The sequence below is a fragment of the Camelina sativa genome, chromosome 14 (assembly GCF_000633955.1).
Source record: "Camelina sativa cultivar DH55 chromosome 14, Cs, whole genome shotgun sequence".
In the NCBI taxonomy this organism is placed as follows: domain Eukaryota; kingdom Viridiplantae; phylum Streptophyta; class Magnoliopsida; order Brassicales; family Brassicaceae; genus Camelina; species Camelina sativa.
Window position 1 is genome coordinate 799,925 of NC_025698.1, and position 15,765 is coordinate 815,689.

Genomic DNA, 15,765 nt, shown 5'->3' on the forward strand with positions numbered 1-15,765 from the left:
TTCCCTGAAGGAGGGTTGATATAAACCCAAAGCAAAGACACAATAATCGACAACAAACCTGACCACACAAACACTATCGTCGGAACTCTGCCTCTTCTTCCCATCAATCCTTTAGCAAACGGATACAGATGACAAAGCACCCAGAAGCTGAAGAACACTCCTCCAACAAGCTTGCTCCATTGCGGGAATGGGCTGTACAGAGTCCTCGCTAGCCCCACCGCAATCGCAATCATGTTCACCATCATGATCGTCAATGGAGGAACCATCAGAAAGCTCCATTTCACAACATACAGATCTGCATACTCGTCGTCTCCATCTTCTGGTGTAGATGACTTGGAAGTCAAGGTAAAAGATACATCGACTCCTGCAATCACCTTGAGAAGCCCTTGAAGAACAGCTGCAGGGTGTGCGCTTGTGCCTCCTATAACCCAGAACTGCTCGTTTCTCCACCATTCGTGGAGAGTTATGCCTGACCATTTGATCTCAAGGAGTGATAACATACACAGCGTGAGTGTTATCGCGAGGAGGAAGATCAAGAACGTTATGTCGAGTGATTGCACTATGAATTGACCCGAGAAGAGCGAAACTGCAGGGAGGATGCAGTAGACGATGAGGAACAGAGATGTGAATGGATACATTCCGACATTGAAGTAAGCCACTCTCTGCAAGAACTTCATCCTTCTGGTTGCGAAAATAGCGTTGTTCCTTGAGAAAAAGATCTCAACAGATCCTGTTGCCCATCTCAGAACCTGGTGAAGTCTATCCGTTAGATTGATCGGAGCTGTTCCACGGAAAGCGTCTCTTTTGGTCACGCAGTAGATTGATCTCCATCCTCTGTTGTGCATTCGATATCCCGTGACTACGTCTTCAGTCACTGAACCATAGATCCATCCAACTCTTTTGCCCCACTCTGTTTTGTCCTCGTAGAAGCAAGAAATCACACTGATTGCTTCGGCTACTGTGGCTGCATCAAGCGGTTCACGTGGGACAGCAAGTGAGCCAGCTGGTCTACTGTTTTTGCCTTTGCCTTGCAAGTCTTGTAAGAGTCTCCCTTGGTATTCAGCAACCGGGATTGAAGCAACGAAAGAGTTTGAGTTACCAAATCTCTTTGGGAGAAGCAGAGATTCAATATCTCCATCATCGTTCTCTTCTTCGTTGTATTCTCCATTTATAGGCAAAGAAACTTCATCAACTTTCTTCCTCATGGCTTTCGGTTTCCTCAGCGATATCTTCACCTTTCTTCTTCCAAGCNATCCATAGAGCAATCGATAACATGGCCACTTGTCACGGATTTAAACCCGCCGGTAAAAATCGTACCAGAGAGGAAGCTTNTGGCGGGCTAAATCCGTATAGAGCTGTTCTTCGGAAGATGCAGCCAGTTCCCACATACATTGGACCTTGAAGTCCATCCAAAGCTCTCATACTAACATCAAAGAAGACAGTGTTGTGGTTTGCATAACGATCATTTGGGTCAATACCTTCGAACCTCTGAGGGAACTGAACATAGCAGATTCTGTCGCCACCACGATCAAGCATGAAGCACATTCCTTCTCTCAAGGCCACGGAGTTGTAGATGTAGTGGTCACAATCAAGATTGAGGATGAATGGGCCATTAGACATAATTGCGCTGGTTCTAACCAAAGCATTCATGGCTCCTGCTTTCTTGTTGTGATCATAACCCGGTCTCTTCTCTCTTGAAACATAGACTAGCATTGGCAGCCTGATATCAACGTCTGTTGTATCAATTAAGTTCTCAGCATCTGCTTCTGCTCCATAAACTGGTTCTGTATTCGGAGGAGCTAACATTGCCTGCAGCAGTACACCAAATATTAGAGCACACTTTTCAATACAAACCTCAAGAATACATTAGACAACCATCTCGAGAAAAGAAGTTACCTGGATGATCCCAGCATGGTCTCCTCGGGAATTATCAGATTCTCCAGAGGACCAAGTCCCTGGCCAGTGAGAACCATCAGACATCCAAGTGGCCTTTGGAACTTTAACAGTTTCTTCAGGATTGCTTCCCATCATCATCTCCATCTGTTTCTTCTTAGCTCTGAGCTCTTCGTGCACATTGTAAGCATCAGACCTCCTTCTTATCGCCTCAGGCAATGAGTTGATTCTGACCTTAAACTCATCATATTCTCTCTTCACTCTCCTCCTTTCCCTCACAAAATCCAGCCTCACTTTGTTCTTGAGGAAGTTACGCTTCTGGCCAAAGTAGGCCTCAGGGTTCCTTGTCTCTATATTGTGTTTCCTGCAGAACGGCACCCATGTGCTGGCAAAGCTAGCTGTTTGAGCCAAGGCTTCAAATGTTAGCAAAGCTCCTCCATCGTCTGATAAGTAGCAAGCAAGTTTCTCCACAGGGTAATCAACAGCTAGGATCGAGAGGATGGTGTTGGCTGTGACCAGAGGCGGTTCTTTCTCAGGGTCTGCAGTTGAGACAAACACATCTATACCCGGCAGATCAGATCTTCCTTTGGGGTTCCTGAGGTTAGGAGATTCAAAGCGTTCCTTAAGAACACCTAAATCAGTTAATCTGTTAACCGGACAGAGTTTTGGAAGCTGATCCAAAAGCCAAGACAAGGCAAACCAAAGCTCACAGGTTGTTGACATTCCCCACAACCACATTGCCTCTCTGTTTGGGTGACGAATCCTCCATGTCAGGAACAAACCAAGAGCCACCAGACGCAGCACAATGAGTAATCTGTTTCGTTACACACAATAAAAAGAATCAAAACTTTAGCAAATAAAAAAACAGAACATAATCCAACAAAAACATACACTAAATTAGAAACATTTCTCTCACCTGTAAGGACTGATAATAGCAGCAGAGACGCTGACTTTCCTAGTAAGAGGTCTCTTGCTTCTCTCACCAAACTCCGGCGGCGTTTCATACCCGTTTCCATTACCACCAGACCCGATTCCATACCCATCTTTAGGCCAAACAGCGTTCCCATAGCCATAAGTTCCTTTAGTCTCAAACAACCAACGAGTGTGATCAAAGTCACCAGCTTGATTCTGCGCTTTAAACGACTTGACAACGGAAAGCCTCTTGTCAAGCTTTGAATCACCCATCTGAGGAAGCGGTTTAGCCTCATCTTCTTCATCTTCTTCTTCCTCAGTGTCAACATCGTCGTTGACGTCCCTGTAAGGCTCTTTACATCCAGGACAATTGCCTCCACCGCTTGTGATACAATCAAAGTAACAATCTCTACAGATCTTGAAACCACACTCACATCTCCCATGAACAACTTTCTCATCACAGCCTTTTAACCAACAGATCTGACCTGATTTTTTCTCCGGATCAGCTCGATCCATAGAGCAATCGATAACATGGCCACTTGTCACGGATTTAAACCCGCCGGTAAAAATCGTACCAGAGAGGAAGCTTTTGTGATTCGAATTCCCTTTGAGCATCTCTTCCTCTTCTTCACCCATACCGCCGCTCTCCTGCGAAGCGAACACCGTCTGATGATCCGGCGTAGGTGGGATATGAACAGTGTAGCTGAGAACGCACTCTGAATTAGTCGTCGTGGTGTCAGCCGTTAGATCTTCGACGGACATCGAACAGTATCTTCCTTCGCCACCGCTGGATCTCCGATTCCCGCCGCTGACGGAGGTGCGACGCGTGGCTCTTGAGCTTAGTGGAGAGTTTTGGTTGTTGATGACGGAGGCGCGTGGGATAGGACTCGTCAAACCTAAGCTTCTGTCACCGGATCCTTTACATGGTGTCACCGTTATAGTCACCGGAGAAGGTGACTGAGACGAAGCAGCTGCTTTCACCATCTTTTTTTTGAAAGCACGATGAGAAGACAAAAAAAAAAATCAAAGATTTAGAAGGAAAAAAAAAGAGTAGATCTAAAATTGAATTCAAGATTTTGAATCTATGGAAGAAGAAGAAGAAGCTGAAGCTGAAGCTAGTTGTTGTTGAAAGCAGAGCATTGTAGTTTTCAAAATCTAGAGAGAGACAGAGATGATAAAGGAGAGATATAAAGGAGAAAGAGAGTTGCTATAAACGGTCGAAAGATCTGAACCGTTGATTTTCTTCACGTTGCAACGGTGAGATCGGACGGTCATTATCTATTCTAAACGGTAAGTTTGAAAGATTTATGTGGGACCGGGACGATCTATAAAGAAGAACAAAAAGTCAAATTAAAGAGCGTTTATTATCATCTCTCTCCCTTTCCGTAACGGTCAAATAAATTTATATTGGAGATGATTAAAACATATTATTATTATATGCTTTTCATACCATGTGATTTGATAATTTCGAACTCATTGATACAAAATAGTATTTCTTTTGTACTATGATCAAATCATTTGTACGAGTAGAAGCGTATATGTATTATAATATATGATTTTTATTTCATGTGATTTAATGATTCTGAACTCATTGGTACACCTAATTTGCATCGTATATATACTACTAGAGTAGATCATCATTCCTGGCTCTTGTGATACAACTCTGTAACAAAATTTAAAATCAAAATTACCTATGATTATAATTCTTAAATAAAGTAACAGAAAAAAAAAAATCATTGACAGACTAATGGTTTTTTTTTTATAGCCAAATCTTCATAATACAATGGTATCGTGGATTTAGAAAGCCGACACAGACACGACGATAACGACGTTAATTACTTTTTCATAATCCAAACCGAACCTAATAATAATAATACTAGTTCGATTTTAGCTCTCACTACATAAAATATACTAGAAACAAGAAAATTCGCTGTACATAGAGTACTTACAACAACAATGACACGTCCGTCATAACGCACCTCATCTTTTAATCTTCCTTCTTCTCCATTTCTTCCACTGCTTTGTATGCGGATACAAAAAACAAGCTCTGCTTCTTCCTCAAGAACCTGCGTAGTAAATCATTTTTAAGTTTTTTAAATTCTTTGTCTTTACACACTTGTAAAAGCGTCAATTAATAACCGTTGAGTAGGAGACAAAGAATAGACCTGAGAATATCAGCAAGGTTGTCCTGCAACTCCTTCAATGTCTCTTCTGCCATATTCACATGGATTAGCAACTCCGGCAATTTTACTGCAAAACCTCAAATTCATTATGGTTTTGATACCAAGGCAAAAGAAGAGACATAATTTGCCTTGGTGTATATATTTCCACAGGTTTGATATAAGAGATAAAAACCCACACACGATAAAATGCTGATATAGCAGATGATCATTCAGCATATAAATTGTTGTTTATAGATATACAAAGAAATGGCCTGGCCTTACCGAAGAGTCGTAACAAATGCTCTGCTCCGTACACGTTTGAGGGAGAAACATCCGCTGTTACGGTTTCCTCGTATTGCTTCCGTTCATTGTTGTAAAGCAACATCACCGGTAAAGCTTTGTCAAAGTAGCAACGCAGACCTTTCAGAATTTCCTCTACCGAATCAGTTACCCTATAAATATTCACCAAAGAAAGTACTATATATATCAGAACCTTGTAATACTCTTATTCGGCCACTATCAAATGGAGCATCTACAGGTGATTTATACTCTCTTAAGTATATGAGAACAGCAACAAAGGAGATCAACAAGTTAAAACTTTTGCAAACTGACAACATAAGAAACTATAGAGCCCACAGAGAGCTTACTTACCTGCCATGTTTCTTAATTTGGGTGTCAACGTACTTCTTCAAGATGTCATCAACATTCGGAGAACGTGGAAGTTGCACAAGCTGATCAGACAATTCCCAAAAATGACTACAATCAATTCCTTATTATATGGACCTTAAGAACAGCATATGAAAACCACAACAAACATATTCATGCGGGTTCAATAATCAAAAGACTATGGTCGATTGCGTTTTAAAACACACAGAAGGGACCTTCTGTGAAATGAAGTGAAGAAAAACAGGCAGATAGACAGATAGTGTAGGGTGTTCTTCACTTACATATTAGCACATTAATTATGAGTACCTTGTGCATCTGAGTAACAAATTCATAGTCGTCAATTAGTTGTCTCCTTAATGCTGGTGGGATATGGAAACTTAAAAGGTTGTCAGAAGGAACCACATTCTTCTCCTGTATTCAGCAAAAAGCAAGATTTAAGTAAGAATCTCCGGTTAAAAGAAAAACCTGGATATTTGGAAGATGGAAGATTAAGCAAATGGAGATATTACCGTGTCAACCGAATCTTGCTTCCGCTTTCTTCCTCTNGGACAAGGCAAACCAAAGCTCACAGGTTGTTGACATTCCCCACAACCACATTGCCTCTCTGTTTGGGTGACGAATCCTCCATGTCAGGAACAAACCAAGAGCCACCAGACGCAGCACAATGAGTAATCTGTTTCGTTACACACAATAAAAAGAATCAAAACTTTAGCAAATAAAAAAACAGAACATAATCCAACAAAAACATACACTAAATTAGAAACATTTCTCTCACCTGTAAGGACTGATAATAGCAGCANGTTACGAAAAAATGTTGGACAGAGAATATAGCTGACATATAATATTCAAATGCAGTCACAAAACCTGGCCTCATTATACATCATAATTAACAAAATAACACCAAATGATGTATATATCTAGTCTAATCTCTACATCTCCTATTTGGTTGACAATGAATAAAACAAGCAAGACCAAAAGAGAGTCCCTTCCCTGATAAAAACTCTGAATAATAGGCAAGAAAGAAGTTAACCGAGAAAAGAAATACGCAAAGATAAATAAAGAAAGAAGAAGGTGAGACTGACCATTAGGGCTTCTAGGTTTCATCTTTGTGACTTTCCAAGCCGTAGNAACAGCGTTCCCATAGCCATAAGTTCCTTTAGTCTCAAACAACCAACGAGTGTGATCAAAGTCACCAGCTTGATTCTGCGCTTTAAACGACTTGACAACGGAAAGCCTCTTGTCAAGCTTTGAATCACCCATCTGAGGAAGCGGTTTAGCCTCATCTTCTTCATCTTCTTCTTCCTCAGTGTCAACATCGTCGTTGACGTCCCTGTAAGGCTCTTTACATCCAGGACAATTGCCTCCACCGCTTGTGATACAATCAAAGTAACAATCTCTACAGATCTTGAAACCACACTCACATCTCCCATGAACAACTCTCTCATCACAGCCTTTTAACCAACAGATCTGACCTGATTTTTTCTCCGGATCAGCTCGGTCCATAGAGCAATCGATAACATGGCCACTTGTCACGGATTTAAACCCGCCGGTAAAAATCGTACCAGAGAGGAAGCTTTTGTGATTCGAATTCCCTTTGAGCATCTCTTCCTCTTCTTCACCCATACCGCCGCTCTCCTGCGAAGCGAACACCGTCTGATGATCCGGCGTAGGTGGGATATGAACAGTGTAGCTGAGAACGCACTCTGAATTAGTCGTCGTGGTGTCAGCCGTTAGATCTTCGACGGACATCGAACAGTATCTTCCTTCGCCACCGCTGGATCTCCGATTCCCGCCGCTGACGGAGGTGCGACGCGTGGCTCTTGAGCTTAGTGGAGAGTTTTGGTTGTTGATGACGGAGGCGCGTGGGATAGGACTCGTCAAACCTAAGCTTCTGTCACCGGATCCTTTACATGGTGTCACCGTTATAGTCACCGGAGAAGGTGACTGAGACGAAGCAGCTGCTTTCACCATCTTTTTTTTGAAAGCACGATGAGAAGACAAAAAAAAAAATCAAAGATTTAGAAGGAAAAAAAAAGAGTAGATCTAAAATTGAATTCAAGATTTTGAATCTATGGAAGAAGAAGAAGAAGCTGAAGCTGAAGCTAGTTGTTGTTGAAAGCAGAGCATTGTAGTTTTCAAAATCTAGAGAGAGACAGAGATGATAAAGGAGAGATATAAAGGAGAAAGAGAGTTGCTATAAACGGTCGAAAGATCTGAACCGTTGATTTTCTTCACGTTGCAACGGTGAGATCGGACGGTCATTATCTATTCTAAACGGTAAGTTTGAAAGATTTATGTGGGACCGGGACGATCTATAAAGAAGAACAAAAAGTCAAATTAAAGAGCGTTTATTATCATCTCTCTCCCTTTCCGTAACGGTCAAATAAATTTATATTGGAGATGATTAAAACATATTATTATTATATGCTTTTCATACCATGTGATTTGATAATTTCGAACTCATTGATACAAAATAGTATTTCTTTTGTACTATGATCAAATCATTTGTACGAGTAGAAGCGTATATGTATTATAATATATGATTTTTATTTCATGTGATTTAATGATTCTGAACTCATTGGTACACCTAATTTGCATCGTATATATACTACTAGAGTAGATCATCATTCCTGGCTCTTGTGATACAACTCTGTAACAAAATTTAAAATCAAAATTACCTATGATTATAATTCTTAAATAAAGTAACAGAAAAAAAAAAATCATTGACAGACTAATGGTTTTTTTTTTATAGCCAAATCTTCATAATACAATGGTATCGTGGATTTAGAAAGCCGACACAGACACGACGATAACGACGTTAATTACTTTTTCATAATCCAAACCGAACCTAATAATAATAATACTAGTTCGATTTTAGCTCTCACTACATAAAATATACTAGAAACAAGAAAATTCGCTGTACATAGAGTACTTACAACAACAATGACACGTCCGTCATAACGCACCTCATCTTTTAATCTTCCTTCTTCTCCATTTCTTCCACTGCTTTGTATGCGGATACAAAAAACAAGCTCTGCTTCTTCCTCAAGAACCTGCGTAGTAAATCATTTTTAAGTTTTTTAAATTCTTTGTCTTTACACACTTGTAAAAGCGTCAATTAATAACCGTTGAGTAGGAGACAAAGAATAGACCTGAGAATATCAGCAAGGTTGTCCTGCAACTCCTTCAATGTCTCTTCTGCCATATTCACATGGATTAGCAACTCCGGCAATTTTACTGCAAAACCTCAAATTCATTATGGTTTTGATACCAAGGCAAAAGAAGAGACATAATTTGCCTTGGTGTATATATTTCCACAGGTTTGATATAAGAGATAAAAACCCACACACGATAAAATGCTGATATAGCAGATGATCATTCAGCATATAAATTGTTGTTTATAGATATACAAAGAAATGGCCTGGCCTTACCGAAGAGTCGTAACAAATGCTCTGCTCCGTACACGTTTGAGGGAGAAACATCCGCTGTTACGGTTTCCTCGTATTGCTTCCGTTCATTGTTGTAAAGCAACATCACCGGTAAAGCTTTGTCAAAGTAGCAACGCAGACCTTTCAGAATTTCCTCTACCGAATCAGTTACCCTATAAATATTCACCAAAGAAAGTACTATATATATCAGAACCTTGTAATACTCTTATTCGGCCACTATCAAATGGAGCATCTACAGGTGATTTATACTCTCTTAAGTATATGAGAACAGCAACAAAGGAGATCAACAAGTTAAAACTTTTGCAAACTGACAACATAAGAAACTATAGAGCCCACAGAGAGCTTACTTACCTGCCATGTTTCTTAATTTGGGTGTCAACGTACTTCTTCAAGATGTCATCAACATTCGGAGAACGTGGAAGTTGCACAAGCTGATCAGACAATTCCCAAAAATGACTACAATCAATTCCTTATTATATGGACCTTAAGAACAGCATATGAAAACCACAACAAACATATTCATGCGGGTTCAATAATCAAAAGACTATGGTCGATTGCGTTTTAAAACACACAGAAGGGACCTTCTGTGAAATGAAGTGAAGAAAAACAGGCAGATAGACAGATAGTGTAGGGTGTTCTTCACTTACATATTAGCACATTAATTATGAGTACCTTGTGCATCTGAGTAACAAATTCATAGTCGTCAATTAGTTGTCTCCTTAATGCTGGTGGGATATGGAAACTTAAAAGGTTGTCAGAAGGAACCACATTCTTCTCCTGTATTCAGCAAAAAGCAAGATTTAAGTAAGAATCTCCGGTTAAAAGAAAAACCTGGATATTTGGAAGATGGAAGATTAAGCAAATGGAGATATTACCGTGTCAACCGAATCTTGCTTCCGCTTTCTTCCTCTAGCAACTGCAAAAGTTACGAAAAAATGTTGGACAGAGAATATAGCTGACATATAATATTCAAATGCAGTCACAAAACCTGGCCTCATTATACATCATAATTAACAAAATAACACCAAATGATGTATATATCTAGTCTAATCTCTACATCTCCTATTTGGTTGACAATGAATAAAACAAGCAAGACCAAAAGAGAGTCCCTTCCCTGATAAAAACTCTGAATAATAGGCAAGAAAGAAGTTAACCGAGAAAAGAAATACGCAAAGATAAATAAAGAAAGAAGAAGGTGAGACTGACCATTAGGGCTTCTAGGTTTCATCTTTGTGACTTTCCAAGCCGTAGCAGTCTTGATTCCTTGCTTCATACCCTGTTCCTTCTGTTTCTCAATATTCTCATCTGTATGTTTCAACAGAAAGTCCAGACTTATCCATTCGTCCCAACTACCATTGTATAAGAAGATGATACAAAGTAATCAGACCTTCAAAATCATCAAAGAACATTCAAGAACTTGGTAAACACTCGAATTCAATAATAAGTAATCTGAATTCCCTAATATACAAATAGTTTACCAACACCGGCATGTAATCAGACGGATCGACACAAATGTAATAAGAAGGCCGTAACTATATTGGAGGAGAGATAAAACCTCTCTCTACTAACCTTTTGTTCCAACCCTGCCAAAATAAATCCATCTTCAAAACGAGAGACACAAAAAAATTCGTTTTTATTGACAAATTAATAAATATCCAAACTTTATCGATTCTGCAACTTACAATGTAATGTACAAAATACTTCCATTCCTCGTCTCTATATTCAATTTTAAGAACCCGAAAAAAAAACAAAAACCAAAAAAGATCAAAAGTAAAGCACAAGCAGACAACACAACATTCTATAATTAAAAAAAAAAAAAATTGTCACTACCTTGGCTTCATAGAAGCAATCACTGTGGTTGGCTAAGACTCGCTCTCCTTCTTTGAATTGACCAGGAGGAGGAGGAAGAATAAGAAGAGGCAAGTCGTCTCCGTCGCAATCGTTGTTTGACTCTGTATCAGAACCAGAGTCCCTTCGTGTGTCTCCGATGAAATCGGTTGTAAGATCCGTCTCGGTGGCGGCGCCGTCGTTAGGGCTTCCCATCTTAAGAAGAGAGTTCTTCTTGGGACTACAATGGCGCGGCTCGATTCTGTTCCACGGTTCGTCTCACGTCGCAGCGACAAAGGTAACTGACCCCAAAAAAGAAAGTGAAAAAACTCGCTCAAATTTGTTGTATCTCAACGCGGATTTGTCTGAAAAAATATTTGGGATATTTCTTTCTTTTTCTGATATACAGAGAATCTCAAAAGTTTCTCTGATTTCATATGGGCTTTTCAAATTAGGCCTTTTTAATAAGCCCAGGTTCAGTTCAAATCAGGCCTTTATACTGCTATTTACTTGGGGAGCAATGCAATAATAACATCCTTACACGGAAAAAGACAGAAACCGCCCTGGGGTAGTTGAGAAAGAGGCCGCGTGCAATGGGAGGGTATATTAGTAATGTAAAGCTTAGCACAGCCGAAGTATTCTTGTCCATTAAGTATCGCTCGGACTAGTAGATTAATAGAAAAAAAATAAAATAAAGGTCTCGCCTTTGGGGGAGTAAGTAGTTTCTTGACATGTTCTTCTATCTCAAAATTGGGGTATTTATTTAGCTGACGCGACGACGGCGACGAGGAGGAGGTCTCGCAATTTTTAATCTATAATCAATTGAAGGCTTGTTTATTATAAAACTCCAATTTGTGTGAGATTCAGACAGAACCATCAGATATGGAAGACGATATGTGGTGCGTTAGCTCATCTGGTTCTTCCAGAAGCTATCGATCAGAAACTGCTGCTAAGTATCAATCAGGTTTTTTTTATTATCCAAATCCCTTCAATTTTCAAACTTTCATCGTTTTAGGGTTTATGATTTAAGATGGGTTTGAATTGGGTTTTTCTATTGCTCTTTGATTGAATTGGGTTATCCATCTGTATGGTCTCTTTGAAATTAAAAAAAAAAAAAATCTTAGCTTTACGTTTGGTTTTAGATGAGAAGACTTTTCTCTCTTGATTGATTCTGAGTTGTGAAAAATTCGCAGGTCCTTATCTAGATTTGGAAGAGTTTGATGAAGATGGAGATATAGCAGTGGATTACCCGTGCCCGTTTTGCTCAGATGATTATGATTTGGTTGAGTTGTGTCGCCACATCGACGACGAACATTATCAGGAAGATAACAATGGGGTATGTGAATTCACCTCCTGCTCTTTCCATTTTACCCTGAAGCTTCACTTGAAGTAATTTTAAACAGTTTAGTTATTGATTCATTGGTTTCTCAAAGATGGCCCTTCAATACTCGATTTCATTAGGACTTGTTTAGATGATTCTGATTGATATTGCCAATTGTTTTAAAGTGAAACATGAACTTGGACTTGGACTTGAGTTAAGTAGGACTGTTTTAATTGATGCTTTCGAGATTTCGATTGCAGTAGCTTCAGTTGAGAAATATGTCCCCTTCTAAGTTGAAATAGCTCTCCTTTTTAAGTATTGGATTGGTTTCACGAATGTGAGAACCGAATAGTTTCATTGTGTGATGGAACATTTTTTCCCAGTTCTGTGAATTGTCATTTGGTTAAATCTTACAATTCGTTGTGGTTTTGTGTTTTTTTTTCTAGACATGTCCGGTTTGTAGCAAAAGGGTGAAGATGCATATGGTGAATCATATAACAACACATCATAGAGATGTCTTGAAGATATCCTTTTTTATCTCTTTTCAAAACCTTTTTATTTTCTGTCTCTGTGATGAATGTGATTTATTTGAATGTCCTTGACCGAGAACTTTACAGTGAACAGAAGGAAATGTCGTACAGGGAAGATCCATATTCCTCGGATAAATATTTTCAATCTCCTCATGATGAGTTTCCGCCATTTATGAATCAGCATCATACCTCTAAATCCGTTGTTTCCGATAAGTTTTTATCATTCATCAACAACACTCCACTGCCAAATCAGACCGAGCTCGTGCAGTCTGATTCGAGTGTAGAAGACAAGAATTTGATTAAGGATTCGTCAGCAGCAAAAGAGGGGAAATCGTCGTCTCCTTTATTGGATAGTGAACAATTGGAGAAGGCAAAGAAGTGTCAGTTTGTACAGGGACTATTATCATCAGCCATGTTTGATGATGGATGTGACTTCTTCTGAGTTGAATAGAAGAATAAAGATGTGAAGTCTCCAATGGCTAAAAGGCAGGTGGTTGGCATTGTTGTAATTGTATTGAGCCCTATTTATGTATGCATCTTATTTCAGACATTACACAAGCTTATAGTTTATAATATAAGCTGATGAGCTTTTAGTTTGTCTATTCACAAGAATCTTTATCCCACAGCACACTACTTGCAAAAGTTAAAGCCTGCTTTTAGTTAGGTTTGGGATGTGCTTTGAAGTATGAATACAGCGAGAGTGTGCTATCGTTAACAAAGCCCGTCTAGCTCAGTTGGTAGAGCGCAAGGCTCTTAACCTTGTGGTCGTGGGTTCGAGCCCCACGGTGGGCGCTTCAACTTTTTGAAACCATTTTCTTTATTTATAAAAAATTGTACATACGACGTACAAGTTTATGCAGTTTCGTCTCACTGTTACGAAACCCTATCTTCTACAAAGTTGATTAACTTACCCCTGCTTCATAACTTCAGAATTTTGTCCGTGTACCAATAGTAAAACCCCACTAGTTGTCTCTGTTCGTCCCAAAACACTTGAAACATGGTTGCAAAATTCTCCAAATATATGAGTTTGATAGTCCCCAAAGATATGGTCCAAATCGTTGGCACCAAAAAGGCAAAAACCAAATCGTTGTTGCCAACATGCTTACAGAAACTCAAAAAGGTTATAAATATGGTTTAAAACGTTCCACTCGTCGTTTAGATAAAAATGTTATGTTGATATCATCAATTAGACAAATGGTGTTACGGATGTATTTGTTACTTGTAAAATGAGCTAAAGATAAGAATCCAAAAAAGCAAGTTTTTGCAAAGTAGGTCTCATAAAATACTGTAAACTAAAAATCTGAAAGCATAACAAAAACCGACATAAGTTATGTTCCTTGCGAAAATAAAAGTTATTCCACAAACCCATTTCGAAAAAACATTCAAAAACTTCTTCAAGTCTAGTCCGTGAACTGCTGATGATCGATATAGCTTCACACTATATATCCTCTTCACTTCTTTGACTTTTTCTTTGGTACCCTACACAAGCAAAACCCACACATGTATTAGATAAGATATAATCGACTGTCAAACCTCAATTTACATTTCCCTAGAGATTAGACTTACTCTGCAGTTTGAGCAGGTGTAGCAGCAGGTGCTGGTGCAGCAGCTACAGGAGCAACATCTCCTCCAGGACCCTATAGCAAACAAAATACAAAACACAAATTTAAGAATCCGTAACCATAATCAAGAACATCTTTTGAAGTGGCAAGTTATTTAAAGTTCTGACCTTAGCTAAACGCTCCTCTCTCCTAGCATGCTTCCTTTCTCGGCTGGCCTTGTTCTTCGCCCTCTTAGCCTCAAACTGATCAGACAAAGTCTTCTCCCTGGCCTTCTCAGCCTTCGACTTGTGGATACTCTCCATCAAGACACGCTTGTTCTTGAAGACATTACCCTTAACACGCATGTACATGTCATGGTACATGTGCTTGTCAATCTTCTTGGACTCTCTGTACTTCTTCAACAGACGCCTGAGAACACGCATCCTACGCATCCACAGTACCTTTGTTGGCAACCTAGCTTCACGGGTACCCTTTCTCTTACCTATTCAATCATCCACAACCAGAGACAAAAGTCACAATCAAACAATGTAAAGTATAATCATAAGCTCGCAGACAAACAGAAGAAGACTCAGTTTTGAAGAACATACCATATCCAGAGTGACGACCCTTCATCTTGGCAATCTTCATACGGCGAGCTCTGGAGCGAGAGTGGATCTTGGTTGGTTTCCTGATGATGAAACCATCCTTCACAAGCTTCCTGATGTTTTGGCCTACAAAATATTTAAAAAACAAGCAACAGCCTCTTAGAATCCACTCTGTTGATCTACATATTTGTAACAATCTTTCAAATGGAACATCATACAAAACCATAGTCTATAAGAAGACAGATCAGCTATCAATTAGAGACTAGACGTCTCTGCTTTGAGTCACGTTAGAAAGAACTAGATGATTCAAAAGCCATATTAACACAACCAAATGCAACTCTATAAAACCTATACCTAGCCTTAAATTTACAGATCGGAAATGAACACAGTGATTCAACAAAGACAGAAGATAACAGATCAAAAGCCAAAGTATGTCAATCATCTCCTAACATCGCAGATAAACAAAGGGCAAAGACAAATCCTAGTAACGAAGCCAGAAACAAGAAGACCAAAAAAAAGAGAAGAACATACGGGAATTGGCCATGGAGATGTCGGAGCTTTCATTCGGATCGAGCCAAACTTTGCCCTTCCCGCACTTCATCACTGATGCGGCGAGCCGCTTCTGGAGCTTAAGCGAAACCATTTTTGCTTCTCCCCTTCTCTCTGGAGACTGGTGTGGCGGAGAACTGCTTGTCGACCAAGACCAAAACAATTTATATACCTCCAAATTTTCTAGGGTTTCTCCTTTTTCTCGCGCAATCCATTGGGCTTTAATCAAAATCAGGCGTTTTTAGAAAAGCCCATTATAAAACAAATGGCTTGTTAAGTTGTAGCCCAATAAGTTTTTTTTTTTTTTTGT

The 15,765-nt window shown here is 39.5% G+C and overlaps 5 protein-coding genes and 1 non-coding gene across 8 annotated transcripts in view; 2 read left to right on the top strand and 4 right to left on the bottom strand.

Moving 5' to 3' along the window:
* Positions 1–3,971, bottom strand: part of LOC104760054 (cellulose synthase-like protein D5) — a 6,575-nt gene extending 2,604 nt beyond the window's left edge. Inside the window, exons 1-3 of one of the 3 annotated variants that reach the window (XM_019236017.1) lie at positions 2,810–3,971; positions 1,897–2,707; positions 1,370–1,809 (exon numbers count right to left, since the gene is read on the bottom strand). In XM_019236017.1, coding sequence (XP_019091562.1) covers positions 1,370–1,809; positions 1,897–2,707; positions 2,810–3,789 — 2,231 coding nt within the window. In that variant the 5' untranslated portion in view covers positions 3,790–3,971. The remainder of the gene's footprint in view (positions 1–1,369; positions 1,810–1,896; positions 2,708–2,809) is intronic. The other 2 variants (XM_010458956.2, XM_010458955.2) reach the window with 2 other exon arrangements.
* On the bottom strand, positions 4,542–6,184 carry LOC104743075 (protein MRG2-like; the record flags this gene model as incomplete). The annotated part of the gene is made up of 6 exons (XM_010464196.2): positions 4,542–4,871; positions 4,971–5,055; positions 5,250–5,419; positions 5,619–5,698; positions 5,940–6,044; positions 6,143–6,184. Coding segments are annotated over 6 exons (561 nt in total), but the record flags the coding sequence as incomplete, so codon positions are not given.
* Positions 8,357–11,287, bottom strand: LOC104738757 (protein MRG2-like). The gene is made up of 10 exons (XM_010458961.2): positions 10,914–11,287; positions 10,765–10,819; positions 10,652–10,665; positions 10,289–10,431; positions 9,958–9,998; positions 9,755–9,859; positions 9,434–9,513; positions 9,065–9,234; positions 8,786–8,870; positions 8,357–8,686 (listed from the first exon to the last, which is right to left on the bottom strand). The coding sequence occupies exons 1-10, from the start codon at positions 11,123–11,125 to the stop codon at positions 8,608–8,610; spliced, it is 984 nt and encodes a 327-aa protein (XP_010457263.1). The 5' UTR covers positions 11,126–11,287; the 3' UTR covers positions 8,357–8,607.
* On the top strand, positions 11,563–13,383 carry LOC104738758 (protein DEHYDRATION-INDUCED 19 homolog 2-like). The gene is made up of 4 exons (XM_010458962.2): positions 11,563–11,873; positions 12,103–12,245; positions 12,677–12,754; positions 12,846–13,383. The coding sequence occupies exons 1-4, from the start codon at positions 11,792–11,794 to the stop codon at positions 13,200–13,202; spliced, it is 660 nt and encodes a 219-aa protein (XP_010457264.1). The 5' UTR covers positions 11,563–11,791; the 3' UTR covers positions 13,203–13,383.
* On the top strand, positions 13,480–13,552 carry TRNAK-CUU. The gene has a single exon. It is a non-coding gene; the product is annotated as a tRNA-Lys (tRNA).
* LOC104738759 (60S ribosomal protein L19-1) lies at positions 13,990–15,609 on the bottom strand. Its single transcript, XM_010458963.2, has 5 exons — positions 15,438–15,609; positions 14,910–15,032; positions 14,490–14,803; positions 14,327–14,397; positions 13,990–14,239 (listed from the first exon to the last, which is right to left on the bottom strand). Exons 1-5 carry the CDS (start codon positions 15,547–15,549, stop codon positions 14,212–14,214), a joined length of 648 nt encoding a protein of 215 aa, XP_010457265.1. The 5' UTR covers positions 15,550–15,609; the 3' UTR covers positions 13,990–14,211.